A 23821-nucleotide genomic window follows, 5' to 3' on the forward strand; every position below is an offset into this window, starting at 1 on the left:
CTACGTTAACCACTCTTACCATATCCTCTGGCAATGCATTCCAGAGCTCAACTATTCTCCGAGTGAAAAAAATATTTCCTCCTATAGGTTTTAGAAGTATCTCCCTGCAATTTTATCGAGTTTCTCCTAGTCTTTGTCATTTTTGATGAAGTGAAAAATCAATCCACTCAGAATTTTGTAGACTTCAATCATATTTCCTCTATGCTGTCTCTACACTTACCTCTTTAACCTTTCCTCATACGAAAGGAGTTCCATCCCTTTCTTGGTCACTAGATATTTGGAATTAATAAATATCATTCACATCTCCTCAAGTCAAAGGGAATGATGTTGTTCTGAAGGGTTTTCCCATCCATCTTTTAACAGCACAATAAGGCATCAGGCATGCTATGAAGGCTCCACAAAGCCAAAAGAGGACAAAGGTTACACTAACAGGTGCATTAAACTCCAAATCCTCCAAGCACTGGGCAAGAAGCTCCAAAAGATTAGATTAGAGGTGGAATTATGTGGGGAAGTGCATTGATTAGAAGTGTGCATATAGGAGTATTCATAGACAACTTGACCAACAAAATTTGACAAAAACCTATGTTGTCACATAGTCAAAAAGATCATACTCGTATGAAGATTTAGGGCCCCTTCTTTGAAAGGAAGATTGGAATGAAGCCTAAATGTTCATCGGGACTATATTCCTGTCAGGAAAGAGCTACTATTAACCAATTCTAAGTACAGTTTCTGGGACTATAGGAATACAACCTTGAGATTAAACAGTGACACTAATTCCTGTGTTTTGTTGCCTTGTTTGTTGGGGGGGAGGGCTTTTCTTTTGTGACTGCCAAGGGTCACCAGAGCACAGGCCTTTGGCATTTTGGAGTTCAGTTGCTTGGCTTCTGTTTGCTTCTTGGGACAAGGAGGGGGGGGATTTTGTATGGGTGGTTATGGGTTCTTACTCTTGTTTCACCAAAACAACGCAATAACTTTTCTATTGTTGGAAGCTCTTTTCTTTGACTTTGCTATCTTTGTTATTTGTTGTTTTGTATTCATAATAATAAAACAGATTTGAACATAAACAGTGATACTGAGGGCTAGATTCCACTATATATTGAAAATTTATGGGGTCAAATGGGGGAGATGTTCTTGTGGTTGGTGTGTCATGAGGAAGTGGTTTGGAGTTTTCTGCCTCTCGTTGTTTTCCTTCTTCATGGCCTGAAGTGATCGCTGTGTCCTATGGCCCCACAACTTCTTTGGTTATTGTACTTGTCCTTTTTGATAAACCCTAGGTGGGAGGTCTTGGGCTCCTCCTCCTCTTTCTCTTTGTCCACAATGTGGTTATTATATTGTTCTTAGTATGTTATATGCTGTTGCTGATTGCATTGCACTGTTATAGCCATTCCTGTTTGCATCTGTTCTTATTGTATTCCAATTGTTTCTCTGGTTGACCTCAATAAAAATAATTTGAGAGAAAAAAAAAAAAAAGGGCTAGATTCACTAAGCCCACCGATCAAATTCTGACCACTTAGCGACCCCTTTGCAACCTGATTTCCCTCCAACCCGATTCCCTAACCTCTGTCCTGATCATCCTCCGATCCGTGCATGCAAATGAGGGAGAACGGCATTCAAATGTAGGCAGGCAGTGAGTCACTAAACAAAATGAGGGACACCGACTGGGCTGACTGATCCAAAAATAAGCGACTGCTGAGGACCAGTCACTCAGGTCCTTTCCCACTGCCCTGCTTTCTGCTCTCTGCCCCGATCTCCTGCCCTTCCCAGCACACAGGCTTGCAAAGGAAAAAAAAATAAAGTTTCCTTCTCTGCTGGGCACGGAGGGCCAGCACATGCCAGACTATCTACAAATGGTCTGCGCATGCGTCGGGATCACTTTAGAGCGATCCGGAAAGTCAGCTGGGGGCAAAGCAGAATCCTTGCCACAGAGTCTGCTGTCTCTCGCAGCCAGAACTGTTCCCTAAATGGGGTCCTCTGCAGCACGAAAAGCAATGCAAATTAATGGGAAGAACACCAAAGAAAAGAATAAAATAAACACGAGCAGAAAATACAAGCCTTACTGTCTCACTTGCAGGAAGACAAAATGAGGAGCTGATGGGCAGTGCAGAGATGAAGGAGAAGGAGAAAAAGTATGCAAATGAAGCTTCCTACAAAGATCTCATGAAAAGGGGTACATAACCCAAGAGAGTTCAAGAATAGATTGTAATGTAATGTAATGTAATTTATTTCTTATATACCGCTACATCCGTTAGGTTCTAAGCGGTTTACAGAAAATATACATTAAGATTAGAAATAAGAAAGGTACTTGAAAAATTCCCTTACTGTCCCGAAGGCTCACAATCTAACTAAAGTACCTGGAGGGTAATAGAGAAGTGAAAAGTAGAGTTAGAGGAAAAATAAAAATAAAGATTGTACAAGAAATTGAGGACTTTAAGTCTCTTAAGAGCCTTTTGGTACAAACTCGATATCATTTTTGTCACCTTCCTCTGAACTGCCTCAAGTCATTTGATATCCTTAGTGAGATACAGCCTCTAAAACTGAACACAATGCTCCAAATGGGGCCTCACCAATGACTTGCACAATGGCATTAACACCTCCTTTCTTCTACTGGATATGCCTTTTTCTATGCAGCCTAGCATCCTTCTGGCTACAGCCACCTCCCTGTCACATTGTTTCGCTGCCTTAAAATTTTCTGACATTATCACTCCAAGGCCCCTCTCCTGATCTGTGCTTATCAGTCTCTCACCCCTTAAAGCTGATGTTTTTTACTTTATTTATTTATTTTTTTAATTATCCTAACCTGCAGCTGAACAGCCACCCTAGACTTCTGAAACACAGGAAAAAAAATGAACAGAAAACGGTGTTGCTTTCTATCCTCAGTTTCCTGCTTAACATCAGCAACACGAAATTGAGTTTCAACACGATTGGTGAAGTGACTCTTGATCCTTTGTTATTTCTTCTTACAGTGGCTCTGCTGTGTGTGGCTAAAGAGATTATTAGGCTGTTTTCTAGCCCTAGAATGGATACAAAAACAATTTTTTTTTTTAAGATCATGTGCTATTTGGTCCATTTGAAAGAATGGAACTGAAGATAGTAAAACAGGATGAATGAGGCTATTAGTTTTTTTAAAAAAATGCACATCCTTAAATAATTCTCAGGGCAGGTTGTCTCACTTGCTAATTTTCTTTTCTTTAGTCAGTGTCAATGTTCTGAACCAGCATGTATTATCCCTTCCCACCAACAGATGGAGATAGAGAAAACAGAATTCAGCAAGTGATATCACCAGCTATATCAAGTAGTGTTCTCTGGAACAATCCATTATGCCTCTGCCCAAGCAGCAGAAAGTTCCTTTTTGGTAAATCACCCAGCCCTATCAACCACTGCAACTGCGATAAGCAAGCAAGCATAACACCACAGAGTAGCACTTGCTATCCTGCATATACCAGGGAATAGCCATGTCACAGGAACCCCATATGGCTGCTAATTAGAATCAGATCTTTTTCAACTTCAATTACTTCAAATAGGAAAAGACAGAGCATACCCAGAACCCCAGGCCGAGGTCTTCCAAGAGTGGGATTTCAGAACAGTGACACTGACTAAAAAAAGGAAAATTATCAGATAAGACATATTTTCTCCTTTCTTAGTGTCAGTTTACACTGTTCTGAACCAGCGGGATGTACCAAAGCAGACCCAATGGGCAGGGGATGACAAGGCCCTCTGAGTGATCATCTGCCAAAGTCCAAATGACCCTAGCCAGAACATCCAACTGGTTGTGTTTAGCAAAAGAATGGAGTGAAGACCACATCGCCACCGTTCAAATCTTAGGTGAAACAGCTTGGGCCTCTGTCCAGGATGCCACCTGAGTCCTGGTTGAGTTGGCCTTCAATACCTGAGGCACTGGGTGACCCATACCAATGCATGTGGACTCAGATGCCTTAATCCATCTCATTATACTTAATGCTTTTACTCAAGTATCAAAATATGCATTTACCTTTACTTTAGTGTTTTGACCTAGGCCTAGATTCACTAAGCTCACCTTTCCGATCCGTGGCTGAGTCTTGCCGGGCGACCGATTCACTAAAGAGTCCCCATGCAAATGATCTGATCAGACGCACATCCACTAGCGATCCCACGGATCGCTGTACAGCAATCAAGATGCATGCGCAAGAAGCATTTCAACTTCACGAGCCCACTCCCGCTCTGCGTTTAAGAAGGGACCCAGGGAAGCCCCTTCCACTCTCTATGTCCACCCAATCAGCGCTATAGGGAGAAGGTTCTAGCAGTTATTTGATTGACATCTTCAGGGCTTTGCTAGTTAAAAATTGATTGCCTGACAACTCAAATTACTGTTGTTTTAGAACTTTCGCTTTGCAGAAACAGAACATGCTTTAAACCCGTTGGTTAAAACCACAGGTTAACACCACGGGCTGGCAGAGAGGCAGGGCGGCAGAGAGCAGGACGTTTTTTGCACAAGGGAGATGTTTTATTTTAATGGTTTCAGGGCTGCAGGGCTGGGATTTCAGTGCGGCAGAGAGCAGGACAGTTGGCAAGGACATAAGCGACTGGTCCTCAGCAGTCGCTTCTTTTTGGATCAGCCAGTCCAATCAGTATTCCTTCTTCTGTTTAATGAATCGCTGCCTTCCTACTTTGCATGCCATGTCCCCTCATTTGCATGTGTGGATCAGATCGGCAGAAGGTTAGTGAATCAGGTTGAGGTCGGAGAAGGCTCGCAAACTGGTCGGGACACATACTAGTACTTTAAACAACACTATGCCTTAGTAATAAACATGACCAGAGTGTTCACCTTAGGAAATAACTTTTAACCTCCTCAAGAGTGAAGCTATAAAAATGATCTAGCGCCCTGGCCCCTCTAAGAGGACCATAAGGATTTTCCCAATCCACCATCATTATGCAGAAAAGAGCCTTGTGAAAAGGAAAATGTTTAGGGGGTCCAGCGAGCTCATCCAGCAGCGGATCCCTCTCAACGGGTCCACAATCAGAATCCAAAGAATAGAAAGGTCCTTGGTAACCTCCTCAATAAGACAAGACAGTTCCTCTCACTGAAAAAGATGTATCTTATGGGACCACTCCTCCGCAGGTTCTCAAGACAGGAAAGCCTCAGACTCTGTGTCCTCCACAGACTGAGAGTCAATTCCTCGGAGTCCTTCCCCCACCTTCTCCAAAGGAATTTTCTGCACCTCTGGCACTCTCCCCTAGGTCCTATACTGCTTAGAACCCAAACCAACCCCCTACCAGAGAGACGGGTCCCCCTGACTGACTGCAACAGCTACCAGACCAACTGTGCTAAGCTCTGGAGTCAAAAAACTTCAGAGGCTCCAGTGGGAGCCCTCAAAATGGACACAATGGGGGTAGGGGAGGTAAGCCCATACCCTTCGCTGAGCCCCAATGTGAAAGGGATAAGTTCCTGCTGCTGAGGGCAGTAGAGGAAATTCCTAAGGGACAAAATGGCCAGTGTTCCCATCAAAATGGAAATTGTGGGTTTCAATGCCTCGGTAGGAGGGAAGGACACCAACTCCTGAAATCTCTCCCCCCTCCCCCCCGGGGCCATTTTCAAAGTCAGAAATAGCCCATTGTACTTTGTGCAGACAGGGCAGCGCTGCCTGGAAGGCATCCTCAACCACATGTCAGGTAGGTGCAGACCTGACACACTGCCCAAACTTGCTTCGGCTCAAGGATCCAGCTCCTGTGCTGTCCAAAGCTCTCTGGGGGGTGCAAATTAAGGGAAATTCCCTTAATTATAGTGAAATCTCTCAACCATAAGATAGGGGATTTTCCTGTTCAGGGTTAATCTGCCTTTTTTTTCATTATTCCCTTAAATGGACAGGAGAAACAAAAAAGCCTTATTCCCTAAATCAGGAAAAAAAGGGGCTGCCAAAGGCAATTGGGGGGGAGGGGAATTTTAGCCACCTGAAAGCTGCAAAGGGAACCTGTGGGAGACACACTGAAATAGGGTGAATGGGAAAGAGGAGTGGAGGAATGGGGACCTGCACCCCTCAGTTGAGATCCCTCACCCAGTGGCACTAAGGAGAGCGACTAAAGGCTGCAGAGCCAAGTTCCAAGCTCAACCAGGTATGGTGCTGAGACTGTGACCTAAGAACGGCTGTTGGGCTCAAGCACATGGTATGGTTGCAGCCAGCAGAGTGGGGAGCTAGGCCAGGGCAGAGCACCACAACACAACCTACCACCTGATGGAAGGTAGAGAAATTCACTTCTCCCTTCATATTCTATCTATCAACTTTGTAAGCTCCCTGGGAATGCCCAGACCAATTCTTTTTTTTAACAACCTAAAACTGAAAGGTATTGGCAGGATAGAAAACAGTAATGTAATATAATATTTGTGGGGGTTAGGGGCAAAGCCGGCCCGCAAATACAAAATAACCACTAATAACTTTTTTCTATCATATTCACAGTATTGTGGTTAAACCCATCGCGAATACTGTGAAATCGCAAATAGAACTTATTGTTGATATTCACGATGGCCGTTTGACCGAGCACGCTGAAGTACTGAAATTTTCTCTCTGCATGCTGCAGTTTGCCAAACCATGCTGAAGCAAATGCTGGAAAAAAGCGCCAAAGTTTTTCTCGGCACTCCAGAATGATGTCATTTAGGGGTGTGGAGCCAGCAAAGTAAAAACCACGAATAATTGAAGTCGCAAGTGCTGAAACCGCGAATACGGAGGGAGAAGTGTATTCTAAATTGTTCCAGATAGTGCCGCACAAAATAACTAGTGATGTCACTGGTTGAATTCAGTTTTCTTTACCTCCATCTACTGGTGGGAAGGGATAACACCTACAGGTTCCGAGCAGTGTTAAACTGATGCTAAGAAAAAAATGTTACATGCAGCTTCTACATTATTTGATTATCAAGGACACTAAACCATACATAAAATAAACAAGCTGTCTTCCAGATTTTTTTGGGGGGGAGGGGGAGTGGGTATGTGTGGGGAAAATCACATTTACTTACCTTTTAAACCTAGGTTCTGTAGCTGGAAGAGCCGTCCCAGTTCATAAGGCAAAACCCGTAACAGATTGTTATTCAAAAGCAATTCCCTGTAACAGGAACACATTTGGGTATTTTAAATTCCATACTGTGTTTTAGTGATTTCGTCTATTAATATTCCTATACCATAAAATATGTGAATGGAAATCAAATACCGTATTTTCACGCAAATAACGCGCACCCGTATAAAACGCGCACACGGGTATAGCGCGCAGAAATCACGCTGATATGCACAAAAACTTTGGTATACCGCGCTCACGGGTATACCGCGCATGCTGCCCGACGCTCCTTTCGCCCGCCCTGACTTTCCGTGCGCTGTCCCGACTCTCCGTTCACCCCCCCTGACTTCCGTGCACTGTCCCCCCTTGAAGGTCTGTCCCCATCCTGAAAGCCTGATGCCCCCCCCCCCGACGTCCGATACATCCCTCCCCCCGAAGGACCGCCGATTCCCCAACAATATCGGGCCAGGAGGGAGCCCAAACCCTCCTGGCCACGGCGACCCCCTAACCCCACCCCGCACTACATTACGGGCAGGAGGGATCCCAGGCCCTCCTGCCCTCGACGCAAACCCCCCTCCCCCCAACGACCGCCCCCCCAGCCGACCCGCGACCACCCTGGCGACCCCCACGACCCCCCCACCCCCCTTCCCCGTACCTTTGGTAGTTGGGCCAGAAGGGAGCCCAAACCCTCCTGGCCACGGCGACCCCATAACCCCACCCCGCACTACATTACGGGCAGGAGGGATCCCAGGCCCTCCTGCCCTCGACGCAAACCCCCCTCCCCCCCAACGACCGCCCCCCCCAAGAACCTCCGACCGCCCCCCCAGCCGACCCGCGACCCCCCTGGCGACCCCCCCACCCCCCTTCCCCGTACCTTTGGTAGTTGGCCGGACAGACGGGAGCCAAACCCGCCTGTCCGGCAGGCAGCCAACGAAGGAATGAGGCCGGATTGGCCCATCCATCCTAAAGCTCCGCCTACTGGTGGGGCCTAAGGCGCGTGGGCCAATCAGAATAGGCCCTGGAGCCTTAGGTCCCACCTGGGGGCGCGGCCTGAGGCACATGGTCGGGTTGGGCCCATGTGCCTCAGGCCGCTCCCCCAGGTGGGACCTAAGGCTCCAGGGCCTATTCTGATTGGCCCACGCGCCTTAGGCCCCACCAGTAGGCGGAGCTTTAGGATGGATGGGCCAATCCGGCCTCATTCCTTCGTTGGCTGCCTGCCGGACAGGCGGGTTTGGCTCCCGTCTGTCCGGCCAACTACCAAAGGTACGGGGAAGGGGGGTGGGGGGGTCGTGGGGGTCGCCAGGGGGATCGCGGGTCGGCTGGGGGGCGGTCGGAGGTTCTTGGGGGGGGACGGTCGTTGGGGGGGAGGGGGGTTTGCGTCGAGGGCAGGAGGGCCTGGGATCCCTCCTGCCCGTAATGTAGTGCGGGGTGGGGTTAGGGGGTCGCCGTGGCCAGGAGGGTTTGGGCTCCCTTCTGGCCCGATATTGTCGGGAAGTCGGCGGTCCTTCGGGGTGGGGGTGCGAGTGGTCCTGCCGGGGGGGGGGGATGTATCGGAGGTCGGGGAGTCGGCCGGGCAAGAGGGCTTGGGCTCCCTCTTGCTCCGATCGTGGATGCGGGTGCGGGTGGGAGCGCGTGCGAGCGGTCGTTCGGGGTGGGGGTGCGAGTGGTCCTGCCGGGGGGGGGATGTATCGGACGTCGGGGAGTCGGCCGGGCAAGAGGGCTTGGGCTCCCTCTTGCTCCGATCGTGGATGCGGGTGCGGGTGGGAGCGCGTGCGAGTGGTCGTTCGGGGTGGGGGTGCGAGTGGTCCTGCTGGGGGGGTGAATCGGGCGGGGTGGGAACTATGTTTTAAAACTTTTGTATACCGCGCTCACGCATATAACGCGCGAGGGGTATGCGCGGTAGGTAAAAACGCGTATAACGCGCGCGTTATATACGTGAAAATACGGTACTGGGCACATTAGTGCCTCAAAAAATTACTAACGCACAAACAAAATTGCATATCAAGCTCTCAAAGACAAGTTAAAAAAATTTTAAGAAGTCACTATTTATACTGCTGACATTTCAGTGTTTATACTGAACCGCTTACCATGATTTATTTGGCTTATTTCGAAGAACTTGCTGTGGTATTATTCCATTAAAAACTTGAATACAAACAGGAGAAACTGCCTTCACAACGGTGAACTGCAATCACAACAGATTGAACACCTGGTCACCTGTGTTGTTGTGATTGCTGAGTATTATTCCATTATCCATATATGCTAGTTGTCCCTATTCACATTTAATGTGTCTGTCCTGTTTTTCATTCTTAAACTGGTAAACATTTCTAGTTGACTGCTCATAGATATTAGATGAATGTCAAATGTAATAGTGTAATTAGTTTCATTTCCAAATGTTTCAAAGTTTGGTTGGCTAATTGTTTTAATACAAAAATCCTCTAGTTCGACCATGTCTTAAATTTTCAGAGTTCAAAGAAACGTTTGCAGTAGATCCCCAGCACCTTTAGGTGATAAACTACAGGGTGAAAAGTTAAGGTCTTGGCTTTTGCAGCAATCCTTAAACAAGTACTTGGAGTGGTACACACCCAACTAGCAGTACAAATCACAGGGCAAGGGAAAGCTCTTCCAAGGACTTTTTCATCCTGCTAGACCAGTCCAGACCAATAAGATTTACAAAATCAATATCTTATAGGAGGGAGAAAAGAAGGCCAAAGGCAACATCAACCCTGACAAACACAACAATCTTATAGTGCTTCACAAAGGAATGAAGTGATTACCAAGTTGCTGCTTGTATTGAATGCACAGAATCCAATGGGAATAGCTTTCATTTAAATCTAAGCTCCCTTAATCACTACCTATGTCAGACATGCTATTTTAAGGGAGACCCTTGATAAAGCACAGGTGTGCGAAACATGTCGGGTCGTCTTTCCTGAGTCAAGCTAGCTGAAAGATAAGTGGTTTAAAGATTTCATGATTATATACATTTATTAAAATAATTTAAAATAAGGAAAATAAAAAACTTAATTGGAATGAAAAAATTGGAAGCCGGTGATGAGAACCACGTAATTCTTCCCGCTATTTAGAGACATTTGGCGGTGGAGCTGAGGCTTTCTGAAAGACAAACTATATAGAGGTCTTGGAAGCAGTTTTCCCTTTATACAACCTTTGAAATAAATATAAAAAAGAGATTATGTCCTTACCTTGATAATATATTTTCCAGTAGATAGGTGTGTCATTCTAGACAAGCGTGATCTCCCCATGGCCACTGATGACACCACTGCCAGAAAACTGCCCTAAGCATCAAGTCCAAGTCTAACATCAAATCCAGATTCACTTCTTCCAAAGGCTTGAACGGAGCCTTGGTGAGGCCTACAAGAACCATGTTGAGGTCCCACGAAGGGAAAGGTAGTTTGATAGGTGGTCGAATTTGAAAAGCACCCTTCAGAAATCTGGCAACGTCTGGAACAAGAAAACACAGCAACTTGAAGTGAAGCCATGGTGAGGTCACTGTCAAGGCCCTCCTGAAGAAAGACCAACACTACCGAAACTGGAACAGAGAATGGCTCCATATAGTTTTACACGCACCAACGCTGGATAGTCCTTCACATCTTAGAATAGGTAGAGACTGTAGTTGCCTTCTTAGACTTGAGAAGGATGGCAAAAACCATGGATGAATATCCTTTGCGCTCTAACACTTCGCGTTCAATAGCCATGACATAAGAGCAAAGCAATCCGGATCTGTCATGAATACCGGACCCTGAGAAAGCAAATCTGGAATGGATGCACTTGCAACCTGAGCATGAAGCCTGTGCAAAGACACAGCAGGTCTGCGGGCACTGGCCTGTGAGACCAATCTGGGACTACCAGAATGACTCTTCCTTGATGAGCCGAAATTCGTTGAATGACTTAGCCTATCATGAGCCAGGGAGGAGTGACATACACCAGAAGGTCTAGTAGCCACGGTTGGATTAAAGCATATAGTCCTTCACTTCCGGGCTCAAACCGTCAACTGAAGAAACAGTCTGCCTTCTTGTTTCTTGCCATCGCCATGAGTTCGAAGTGGGGACAATCCCAGCACTGTACCATGGTCTAAAACGCTGTCAAAGACAGCAGCCACTCATTCCTTCCACTTATCAACACCTCTTTACAAACAGGCTTAGCACCTATAATCTGGAAATCAACAATCATCAGACCACTTTAAAAAAAAACCACTCAATTCAGGCATGCCCAGCAACTTTAAGCCTGTCTCCAACTTACTATTTATTTCAAAGATCCTGTAAAAAACGGTACTCAACCAACTGCATGCCTTCATCAACAACCAGAAAGCCTAATCCATCTTCCAAGCGGGATTCTGGAAATTTAATAGTACTGAAATTGTCCTTCTCGATATCATCAATGACTGCTGGAAACTCATGGATAAGGGAAAAAATGTCCTATTGGTGCTATTAGATCTCAGCACGGCTTTCAACACCATTGATCATCCTCTCATCATCATGACTCACAGTTTTTGACATCAGAGATACGGCATTACTCTGGTTCACATCCTTCCTAAGCATCAGATCCCAATGCGTACTACTAGACACTACCCTATCAAAGCCAATCAAATATGACATGCCACAAGGGGCTTTACTATCCCCTCTTTTGTTTAATCTTTACATTACACCCATCCTGGATATAGCCCACAAACACCAAATCCAGATTCACTCCTTTCTAATGACATCCAACTATATCTTCCACTAGAAGAGAACCATGACTCCAAGATTACGAAACTCCATAACTGTCTCTCAGATATCAAAATCTGAATATCCACAAACAAATTGCAACTAAACGCCTCCAAAATAGAACTCCTTTGGATTCGCAAAGAGCACTGTACCTACAACTGCCTTTCTCTTCTCATGGAATCAACTACCATAACCACCAAAGACTAAGTATGCAGCTTAGGGGTACTTCTCAATTCTAACATATCGCTTACCATCCATATCTCTCAAGTTGTCTCCTCTTCATTCTACTATTTTCGACAGCGCCAGAAAATAAGAAACTACTTCTCCGAACCAGACTTTACCCAACTTCTCTATATCTTCATCCTCTACCGCATGGACTACTGCAATGTACTATTCATCATCAGATTGACACCAAAAAATCTTCATTGTCTCCATGTACAAAACGCAGCAATTAGACTTCTAAAGAACCTTCATATTAACAATCCAGTATCACAAGCACTAGCATCAGCCCACTGGCTACCCATAGCCAATAGCCAAATGCTGCATCTTCAAAGGCTTAATACTAGCGTACAAATGCTTATACAACATGGCACCCTGACAAACTTCCACCTTACATCCCAAACAGCTCCCTCCACTCCCAGAAGGAAATATATCTTACAGGGGCCATTTTTAGGAATTCCTGTTGCCAGGAGCTTTCACTTGTCTTTCTGGGCTCTGGGTGTTGTATGCAAACTCATGTTTCTCTCAGGGTGAGATCTATTCCAACTTGATTCAATATGTAAATTAGCTTGTTTCACTTGGCCTGCTGGGAAAAGCCTATACCCATCAGGTTTTAGAATAAGGCTTCTCTGTGTAGTATGCAGAAGAAGATGATGTAAGAAATCTACCTGAACCGGAAATGGATTTTAAGGGTGATAATGCAGAGGAACTGAAAGAAATCTCAGTGAATCTAAGCCAAGTTAAAAAGTGATAAATCGCCTGGACCGGATAGTATACTGTACATCCCAGGGAACTAAAAGAACTTAAACAAGAAATTGCTGACTTGCTGTTAGTGATCTGTAATCTACTGCTAAAATCGCCTGTAGTACCTGAAGATTGGAGGGTGGTCAATGTTACGCCGAATAAACATGTGGATAAAGGTGAACCAGTTGATATAGTGTTTGTAGATTTTCAGAATACTGTTGATAAAGTTCCTCATGAGAGGCTTATATTTTCTAACTCCATCTACTGGTATGGACAGGACTGGACTGGTCTAGGAGAATGCAGATGTTTCCATTTACTTTCCTTATGACCTTGCCAATTTCCATGCAGTAGATGATTTCAGTCACAATACAGCCTATAGAAGATACATTAGATAACCAAGGAAAGCCTGCTCCAATACTATTTATATCCATTATTACCTGAGTGACACCATGTTTCCTAGCTCTGCTGGTAAACTTCTGAGTTTATTTGATGAGAGATCCAGGTAAACCAGATTATGGAGCTTGGCAATATCAGGTGGAATGCGAAAGAGGTTGTTATCACTGAGGTGCAGAGCGGTCAAGTGTGTCAGTGACCAAAGTGATGTACTCAAACTCCGAACTCTACCTAAAAAGGCAAAAATAGAAAAGTTAAATGCACAAGCCTACAACTAACTTGCCACATCTTGTTAAACATGTATAAAGAGAGATGTGAGAAAAGAGGTATATTAGCTTAATATCATAGCTGACCTACTTAATTTTTAATTTTTCACAGAAATATCTCTGCTACAACTATTTCTCTTTTAAACCCAGTGGTGGAAGAACCAGGCCCAGAACTGACATCCCCTTGGCTACTGACGCTGAGATAACTGGGGAAGGGAATGTGTTGCTTGCAGCAAGATAAGAACTGAGCCGTGAACCAAGACTGTAAGAAAGAAAAACAGGCCTAACAAATCTTTTTCAAACAAATGTGTTTAGGCTTCTCTGATTTTAAAACAAAATGCTTAATTATTTTAGGTCCCCTGTCCTGACTAACTATCTGTCTTTTCCTGCATGTTGCTCTGTCTTGGGCCCCTTCTGTATAGTGTATAAGAACTTGTAATAAAAAATGAACCCTAGCAGTCTGAAAGGAGTCCCACTTTTAACTCCTTCTTTCTTTTCTCATACTCTGTGTCCATTCTAGGTGAATAATAACATCACGTGGCTAAGTCAGGGACAGGTTAGGAAGCCACCTGCAGCTGTGAAGAGAAGGCTAGGCACACATCAGTCATAGTTTTTTTTAAATCAAGAGCTCCAATAACACTTTTTTAGTCCCCCTCATCTACCCAGGAAGCTTATCTTTATTTCTGTTACTTCTAAGGAATAGGGTTAGGATCCAAATGAGAAACATGAAACAAATATGCAAGGGAAAAAAGAAGTTTTATGACCAACCTTTGGGATCAGTAAGTTCATGAATATACACTAAACATTTAACAAGGAAACACTCCAACCTGCAAAGGATAATAAACTGGAGCTATGGGACCCTCCCAGGAGGAAAGATAAAGGGAAACTCCCCAATACCCGAAACATATCTTTTTTTAAATCTTAAGTATAACAGCAGAGGTCTCGAGAAGGACACTGGCAATGTTCAAAACAAGTCCACACAGGGAGGATAGTATGGACTCCAGTGTTATCCTAACAAAACCCAGTTTAGCAAGGAAAAAACCTAATCTGTCACTCTGTTGTGGATACATAGGAGTCCATACTTGAGCAGACATACCAAAGCAGTGCCATACATCTAGGGAAGGACAGATGAGCATACCCACAGTACTGAGGACCCAAAGACAGCATCATCTCGAGTCGCCATATCCACTGTAGAACTTTGTAAAAGTGTGAAGAGTAGCCCAAGTAGCAGCTCTGCAGATTTCATCAGGCAAAATAGCCCGGATTCCACTCAAGAGGTCACTACATCTCAGGTGGAATGTGCTGCCAAGGAAAGAGACAGCTGTTTCCGGTGAAAATGCAGGAAGAGAAAATTGCCACATGGATCCATCTGGCAATAATTGCCTTGGAAGCTGGCTTGCCCCATCTCGAGTGACTGGTCAGTACAAAAAGATGATCAGAAAGCCTGGAGTCATTAGCCCTCTCGAGGTAGAGGAGCAGATTCCTGCACACATCCAACTTATACAGAAGTTTATCTTGTTTAGCTGATCCCATAGGCTAAAAGGTGGGCAGATGAAGCTCCTGATTAACATGGAAGGCAGAAACCACCTTCAGAAGAAAGGAAGGAACTGTGCGAAGCGAAACACCTGACTCCATGATATGGAGAAATGGTTCCCTGCAGGAGAGAGCTTGCAATTCCAAGATCCTTTTTGCTGAGATTATGGCAACCAAAAACCCTGTCCTGACCATAAGGTCTAGCAGGGAAGCCATCAAAAGAGGCTCATAAGGAGCATTGGCCAGGACATTCAAATCCACACTGAGGTCCCAAAACAGGAACGGTCTGTGCATCGGGGGTCTCAGACTGATAGCCCCCTCAAAAACAGAGTGACATCCGAGAGAAAAGCAAGAGACTGAAGGCCGCTCTGAGCCCGAAAACACAAGATACCAGCTATCTGCACTTTGAGGGACAAAACTACAAGTCCTTTTTCGAGGCCAGCTTGCAGGAAGGCAAGGATCACCAGAACGGGAGTTCTCTATGGTTCTATTTGCTCCTTGGCACACCATAACTGGAAGATCTTCCAGGTCTTAGCATAAGCTGCAACCATCGACGGCTTTTTGGCCCTATGAAAAGTCATTAACTACAACCTCCGAATAACCATTCTGAAACAAGGTCGTGCGAATAAGAACTATGCTGTAAGACCAAAGCATTCTGTTTCTCCATCGGAACTGGGCCTTGACTGAGAAGCCCCAGATGAACAGGCAACTTCAACGGTCTGCCTCTCTGTAAACACACCAGATATTTGGAGCCAGTCTGGCACCACCAAGATCACAAGACCCCAATGGGTGGCTATTCTGTGGATGATCCAACCCGCCATGTCCCACAGTGGAAACACATAGAGAAGCAGATGCTTCTCTATGGACTAGAAGGTTAGACCAGGGCATCCAGCCCTGCGCTTTCCCGCTCGACTCTGTGACTGTAGAAGCTGTGGTCATGAGATCCATGTTCAGTTTGCCTCAAGTCTGGACTATGAGGGAAAATGCCTTTTAAAACAGAAACCAATCTTCTGGGGTCCAGAGTCTGCCAGCTGAGAAAGTCAGCTTGGACATTCTCTACTCTTGCCATGTGGGCCGCTGAGAGGGCTTGCAAGTTAAGTTCTGCCCACTGAAACAGCATCCAAGTGGAGGGCCATGCTTCCATGTCTGTTTACGTAAGCCACCACAGTGGCGTTGTCCAAAAACACTCCGACTGCTTTCTATGGTTGGCATTGGTTGTGAGGGTCACCCATGCTTCGATTAGGAGTGGCATGCCCCTTGCCAAGTTCTCCCCTTGGAGCCACCAAGACAGGCTGCACTTCATCTCTGCCGTCCATGAGAGCCTCAACTAAAGGGAGTGATTTGCGGGGACCATCTGGAAAGAAGGCCGTGCTGGAGAGGGTTCATATGAGTTCTCGTCCACGGCACCACTTCCAAGGAGGCCACCACTGAGCCCAGCATCTGCAGATACTGCCAGGCTGTGGGACTCAAATAGGGCAAAATTGCAAGGATCTGCATGCTGAGCTTCTGTTTGTGTGGCTTAGGAAGAAAACTACGGCCCTTTGCCATGTTGAAGAGGACTCCCAGATACTCCAAACACTGAGTCGACTGAAGATGATTTTTCTGAAAGTTGACTATCCAAGTCCAGGTCCTATAAAAGGCTCAACACCTGCTGGACTGCGCACTTGCAGTCCATCATCAAGGGGGCCCTGATCAGCCAATCATCCAGATAAGGATGTACCTGGGCTTCCATCCTTCGAAGGTAGGCCGCTACATCCACCATCACCTTGGTAAAGATGCGGGGGAGCCGTGGCCAAACCAAAGGGGAGTGCCACAAACTGGAAGTGGCACTGAAGCACATGAAATCTCAGATATCTCCTGTGAGTGAAAAGATGGGAATGTGAAGATATGTCTTCCGTCAAATCCAGAGAGGCAAGGAATCCTCCTAGAGCAACCACTGCTATGATGGAGCGGACCATTTCCATGCAAAAGTGGGGTGCTTTCAGGGTCTTATTTACAGACTTTATATCCAGAATGTTTCCAATCTTCTGTGCCTTTCTTAGGCACTATGAAGTATAAAGAATATCTGCCTGACAATTCTTCTTCGGGAACTGGTTCTATGGCACGAATATCTAAGAGTTGTTGCACTGTTGCTTGGACTCTGACCTACTTCTCCGATCATCTGGCTGGGGAGTCGAAGGAGCATATCTGGAGGGGGCCAATAAAACTTGATCTTTTGCCCCTCCTTGATAAAGTCCAACATCCAACAGTCGGATGAGATCTGTTCCCATTTGTCCTTGAATGCTTTCAGCTGCCCTCCGATATGAAAACTGGCCGTCCTCCAGGCATCATTGCTGTTTCTTGAAGGCAGCCACCGGGGGAACTTGTGGATTCTGCAAGTTTATTTGTCAAAATTGAAATAATATTTTTGCTAATTATTATCCATATTCCACTTAAACAGTTAAAATAAAATGTTTTTCTTCTACCTTTGTTGTCTGGATGTTTTATTTTTCCATCATATTGGTTCCAGTTTCTTTTTTCTGCTTTCATGTCATCTGCTTATTCTCCTTTAAGTGGCCGTTACCCATTTGTCTTTTCTGCTCCCTCCTGCCTATTTCCTCACTACACCTGCCTCAAACATATTGATCATTCCTTTTTAGCTTTTTTTCTCTCTTTCTTATCCTTCTCCTCTTTTTCACTTTTCAGCTATCAAATTTCCATCTTCTCTCTCATTCCCCATCTCATTCCTTCCTCAGCCCTCAATTCCCTTTCATCTTCAATGTACTTCCATTCCCATATTTCTATTGTCTGTTATATCTATCCTCTCAACCATTTCCTTATCACCCTCTCCTCCCCCTCAGTGTTCTACCATTCTCAGCATCTTCTTTCCTCCACCCTTATAGCCCAACATCTGCTCTCTCTTCCTTCCCTCCCCACTTCATAGCCTGACATATTTTATTTATTTATTTAAAATATTTATAATCCACTTTATATCAAGCGGCTCACAGTAAACATACATAATATAAAAGGACATAGCATGTCTCCAATAATAAAAATCACAATAAAATAGAACAGGAATTAAGAAGAGAGTCCCTTCTCACATCAATAAAAGGCCTGAGCAAAGAAATGTGTTTTCAGTAATTTAACTTCAATAAATCTCCACAAAATCTCAAAAATCTTGACAACGCATTCCACAAATCAGGACCCGCAATAAAAAAACAAGATTTCAATGTGCTCACATACCTCACTTCTTCCCTTTTATACATGTCCAATATCTGTATCTCCTCCCTACTGCACTCTCTCCCATGGTCCAGCATTTCTCCCACTCTCCTCCCTCACTCCTATTTCCAGGCATCTCTCCGTCACTCCATTCTGCTCCAGGATCCAATATCTCCCTCCTCCTTCCCAAACACCTCCTGTGAGGTTGATGAAATTATTTCTCCCTCCCTCCCATCCACCCCTATGTCCAACATCTCTCTTTCTCTCTCTCACTTCCTTGTGCCCTATGTCAAATCTCTCTATCCCCCTTCATGCACAATCTCTCCATTCCTCCCCTCCATTATGTGCAATTTTATCCTCTCCCCTCACCATACATGTCTCCCTCCCCTCCCCTTGTGCCACCAACTTTCCTTCTTCTCACCCCTTCCCTCCCCCTGTGCCAACAACTTTTCTTTCTCTCCTCCCCTGTACTCTAAGGCTTGTTTCTTTTGGTCACAGTATTGGCAGCAACTCTCACATGCTGCCTGCCACTAACCAGGAAGCTTCCCCTCTGCCACAGAGAGACTTCCAGGTTAGCAGCAGGAAGCGTGGGAATTGCTGCCAATACCATGACCCAAAGATGCTGGCACAATCAAGATTCTGCACGGGAAAAGGGAATTCTGTGCGACTAATTCTGTGGAAATTCTGCATTGCACAGTAGTGCAGAATTTTGCGAAGAATAGATCAAGGCCACTAAGCCCTTTTAGCTGTTTGTCTGAGGGTTAGAGGATTGCCTCCCCACCAAGACAGAGAAAGAAGGACTCAAAAGCCCCAGGATATCAACTCCCATCCTCAAAGAAACAACAAGATGAGTTTGGTAGCTCCAGTGAACTCTCTAATGACTCCTGCCTACCTTCAACACATTCCTTTCTTTTTTCCCCATCATGTCCTCTCTGTTGTATTGTTTCCCAAACTTCCTTCACTCCACACCCTTTCTTCTCTCTCTCCTGCTCTCTTTTACAAATTCATACATATTTTCTTTTCCCATCCTGCCCCTTCCTCTTCTGCTACCCCAAAATCTCCCCTCTGTATTCCACCTTTTTTCTCTTGCTGTACCTACTCATCCCAAGCTTTTTCTCTTAGCCAGCGCTAAGGTTGCATGCTATAGGTTGAGGAACTGGAGCAAGGCTGCAGCTATGATACAACTGGATCTTTTGATCCAACCACATGACCAGAGGTTCAGAGAAGGCCAGAGGAAGAAGCTGCTTTCTGGTGGTGGTGGGTCAGCACAGAGCTCTACTTGGGCAGTGGAAGGCCAAGAAGCAAAACTACAGCCACAATAAAATGGGGTCTCCTGATTCAACTCGCACACCCCCAGGTTTCAGAAGAGGCAAGAGCAAGGTGCAACTGTCTGTGGCAGGCCAGCATGAAGCAGAACTCCAGCAGTGGAAGTCCAAGGAGGAAGGCTGCAATTATGATAACGGGGTGTCCTGACCCAATTTGCACGGTCCGGGGGTTCAGAGGAGGAAAAAGGTGTGGCTTTCTGACAGTGGAGAGTTAGAGTTAGATCACTGCATAGAAGCTAACAGAGGCATGCTGCATGTTGCACAAAGCAAGCTTCTTTGCAAGTATCCCATATAGGTTCTGTACCTGCTTCAAATTCAAGTCCCACCACTGATGGATGCACAAAATGGGGAGCGAGCAAGGATGTTTTCTTTTTTTTTGTTGGATTCTGTATACCCCTTGGGGTACATGTAGCACATGTTGGGAAACTCTGTGCTTCAGTACAGCATCACTAAGAACAACTATAGCAACTATACTGTGCATCCTTTATAAAAGCCTGCTTCCTTTGTGAGACAGGCATTTTCTGAACCACTCATGCACAGGTTTAAGGCAGGTCTCTAAACATTTGGCACAGTGTTATATTGCTATTAAGAGAGGGTCATCAGGCAGCAGCCCTGCACTCACCGGAGATTTCTAGTTCTGCCCAGTGAGATTTTTTCCCATTGGCCACTTCCTCTGCTGACATGATAGTATAAATTCTGCGAGGATCCGGAGGATCATATTTTTCTTTTGGCATCCCTATAAGTCTGAAAGGAAAAAGAAGTAAAAGGTCATTATCTGGCAAGAAACAAAGAAAAAAGCCAAGCAGCCTCACAGAATTTGTTATTTCAATAGAAACATGTAGGACATTGATATGACAGAAAAAATAAGTTCCCTCCTTAGTGAACATTAAATCTACAAAAATAAGTTGATTATCCTGTGCTCTGTTCTTGGACAATTCTGCGCATTTCAGACTGTTTTCTCCACTCTTGCCTTTCATAATGCATCAACCTCAGATCAAGACCACTGGGAAAACTGACAGCGTTTTGTGATCAGTGGCCTTCATGTAAAAAAGAAAACTTACTCAAGATCACTGGACTTGGTGTCTTGGTTCATGACTGATTTTTCAAATCACTAGGTCACATTTAAAAGTACTTAGTGCTCTAGTTTAGAGAGCTGGGGGTTTCCTTTTATTTTCTTCAATAATTTTAAAGCTAATCAATTATGTAACTTAAGAGAACAAACCAAAAGACATCATGTTTGTGTCCTGTCCCCAATATAATAGCAAGTATGCTGTATATTAGAGAATGACACGGGGAAAAAATTTATCACCGTTCCTGCCCCATCCCCGTGAGCTCAGTCCCCGTCCCTTAAGCTCGGGCCCGGTCCCCGCCCTGCAAACTATCAAATCCCACCCACACAAGCCTCAAATAGTTATGATTTTATACTGAACTTATTTTATTAAAGTATAAAAAGAGACTATTCTGTACAATTGTCATTTTATAAACACAAATAATACAGAGCAAGGATCAACAAAACCCCTGTCTCCCCTCCCTTTCACAAATATCCTTCCACTATTATGAAAACTGATCAAACCAAATTACTACAGAATGCTACATACAAAAATCAAGCTAACAGAATACTTCAGTCACACATGGCAGGAATAGTGTTAGGGGAGAGCAACTAGGGCAACTGCCCCCTATTCAGAGAGAGAAAGAGCCCTAAGCCAGCTGGAAGCTAAAGAAGCACAGCCTGGGCTTTGCGGTTCCAAGTTATGTCTAAGACCAGCTCCAGCAGGACAGATATTTCAAATCTGAAATATTCTAATCACAAAATATAAAATAATTTTTTTTTTCTACCTTTTGTTGTCTGGTAATTTTATTCTTCAAATCACATTGGTCTCAGGCTTTGGTTTTGGGTTCCTTCTGTCTTCATCGTGGCATGGCTGGCTCCTGAAGGTAAAATAGGCCCAAGAGGAGCTGAGGAGGAGATGCCAAGTCTGACACGGGCGCAATTTTTTACCACAGGAGCAAGACTTTTCACTGCTTCCATGGGGTGGTGAAAGGTCTTGTCCCTATTCCTGCAGTAAACTAGCTGCAAATGGGGGGGGGGGGGGTTTCCAATTCCAGTTGTTAATAAAACTGTAGTCAGTTTTTCAGTGTCTGGACTGTAGGGAGCATGAGGTGACACCTCCCAGTCGTAATTGCATAGTTTTTCAATGATGAGTGGAGAGCTCCATCTTCCCCAAGACCAAAAAAATTTCAATGAGCTTAATCAAAAGACAAACAAATGATGATTTTTGCTTATGATCATGAAGGCATCACAGACAAAGTTCCATGTGGAAGAAGTGGCACAGCTGAAAATTGCACAAAACCCGACCTCAGTTGCTCTTGGCTGGGCCACTCATTCTTCACAACGCTCACCCACACATAGGGAATGCTGTCATTGAAAAGCTATGTGAATACGACTGGGAGGTGTTACCTCATGCTCCCTACAGTCCAGACATGAGTCCACCAGACTTCGACCTTTTTCCAAAGTTGAAACAACCTATGCGTGAACATCGTTTTGCATCTCTAGAAGAGCTTTCTTCCACCGGTACCCGAGCCATTTGGCAACTGAACAAAAACGGTGTCTTGGATGGAATAATGAAGCTTCCTGGATGTTGGGACTCGGTCATTGCAAAGCAGGAAGGATTGTAAAGAAATACTTGAAAAAAAAATAAAGCATGTAAATTATAAAAATATAGTGTGCATTATTTATGAAATGACCCTTGTATAATTCAGTCAATGTCTTTTTCTGTTAACTGCATCGAGCCCTATATGTTTAGGGAAAATAAGACTAAAGATTGTATTAGGTGATACTTGGGGTGGGCAAGGAGAGGGAAAGAAGTGCTGGATTCAGGACAACAAGAGAGAATGGTGTTGCATGGGGGGCTTGGAGGAGGAAAGCAGCGCTGGACTGGGGGGAATGGAAGGCAAGGAGATGCTACAGTACATCGGGGGAAGGAGAAAAAGGAGGGTGAGCAAGAAGAGAGAGAGATGCTGCATTGGGGGACAAGGAGGGAGAGAAATGCTGAACGAGAAGGGGTGGGGTGGGAAGAGAAATCCAATGAAGGGATTCAGGACAAGATGGGGAAACTGCAACCACAGAGGTAGGGAGAGAGATATTGGATATAAGGGGTGAGTTGGGTAAAGAAAAGAGGAGGCATACTGGCCTGGAGGCAAGAGAAAGGAGAGACCAGGATAGAGCTGAGGGAGTGAAAGGAAATGGAGGACTAAGTAGTAGCAGAGAGATGAAGCTACCGATAAATAAGTGGTTTATGCTTGATTTCAGGAAATTTTTTTGCTGTATTTTCTTTAAAAATATCTTACATATTAATTGCAATTAATTGCTACTTCTAATACATAATACAATTAATCACAATTAAAATTTTTAATCTTCCTGTAGCCCTAATAAAAATGAGAAGAAACAAAATTTATTCTTGACTGTGTGGTAGGGAAGGGGGCTAAGTGCAGAGCTTGGCATGGGGGGCCTGAGGGAGAGGACACTGGGTGCAGATCCTGGCAGGGCATGGCACTTGAATATTAAGCTCCCATCTTATATTCGAGTCAACCATTTTTCCTCCTCTTGGGGAGGGGAATGGGGGCCTCGACTTATATTCGGATCAATTTATATTCGAGTATATACAGTACTTGCCCTGTTGGACTCTGCCTCAGGTGAAATTGCATGGGATGGATACCATGGCTTGTTCTATTCTTAGTTTTCAACAAATGTCAATTTATCACCAAATATGTGTTGGGTAGGCTAGTTTCTAAAGGAACCTAATGAAATCAGAAACAAAACCCAGCACAGCTGGAGACTAAACTTATTTTTCCAACACTTAAATGAGGTTCTACAAAATTAAATGAATAGTTCATACCAAGCTTTAAGAGAAACCTCAAGACTTCCTGCTGAGCTATCATATGCCTGATTATACCAAATAATCACAGCTCTCCTAGTATTTCATAAATATATTTTGATTATACACAAGAGGATTATATATAATGCCTTCACACCCAGCTACTTCTTAGAGCTTATGCAGGCTGCTGTCTAAAAAGATACAATTTGAAATGCATTAAAGGAGAAATGTATTCTTACCTGTTAATTTCCTTTCCTTTCAACCTGCAAAACCAGTCCATACCAATGGGTTGAGTCCCCTCCCAACCATTAGATAAAATTAAAGAATATGAATTCTACCAATGATATCACCAGTATAAGGGCTGGCACATGATGGCTTCTTTCAGTATTGCTATAGCTTAAGCAATACAGGGTCCAGAAACAAATAGATCCCTTTAGAAAAACATTTTGCAGAATAACTCTTTACAATTCAAAAACACTAATACTAGCGAGCAAACCAACATCCCAAGTACCACTGTCCTTCCAGGACAAGTC

General features: G+C 44.6%; 1 protein-coding gene across 6 annotated transcripts in view; it reads right to left on the reverse strand.

Moving 5' to 3' along the window:
• The window catches only part of CNOT6L (CCR4-NOT transcription complex subunit 6 like), a 188195-nt gene that overhangs the window by 75052 nt on the left and 89322 nt on the right, over positions 1 to 23821 (reverse strand). For 5 of the 6 annotated variants that reach the window (XM_033963350.1, XM_033963321.1, XM_033963340.1 and 2 more), the window contains 3 exons: positions 20036 to 20157; positions 13136 to 13322; positions 6983 to 7068 (listed from right to left, as the gene is read on the reverse strand). In XM_033963350.1, coding sequence (XP_033819241.1) covers positions 6983 to 7068; positions 13136 to 13322; positions 20036 to 20147 — 385 coding nt within the window. In that variant the 5' untranslated portion in view covers positions 20148 to 20157. Of the gene's footprint in view, positions 1 to 6982; positions 7069 to 13135; positions 13323 to 20035; positions 20158 to 21249; positions 21272 to 23821 lie in introns of those variants that run through there. The other variant, XM_033963358.1, reaches the window with a different exon arrangement.

Source organism: Geotrypetes seraphini, chromosome 1 (genome assembly GCF_902459505.1).
Source record: "Geotrypetes seraphini chromosome 1, aGeoSer1.1, whole genome shotgun sequence".
In the NCBI taxonomy this organism is placed as follows: Eukaryota; Metazoa; Chordata; class Amphibia; order Gymnophiona; family Dermophiidae; genus Geotrypetes; species Geotrypetes seraphini.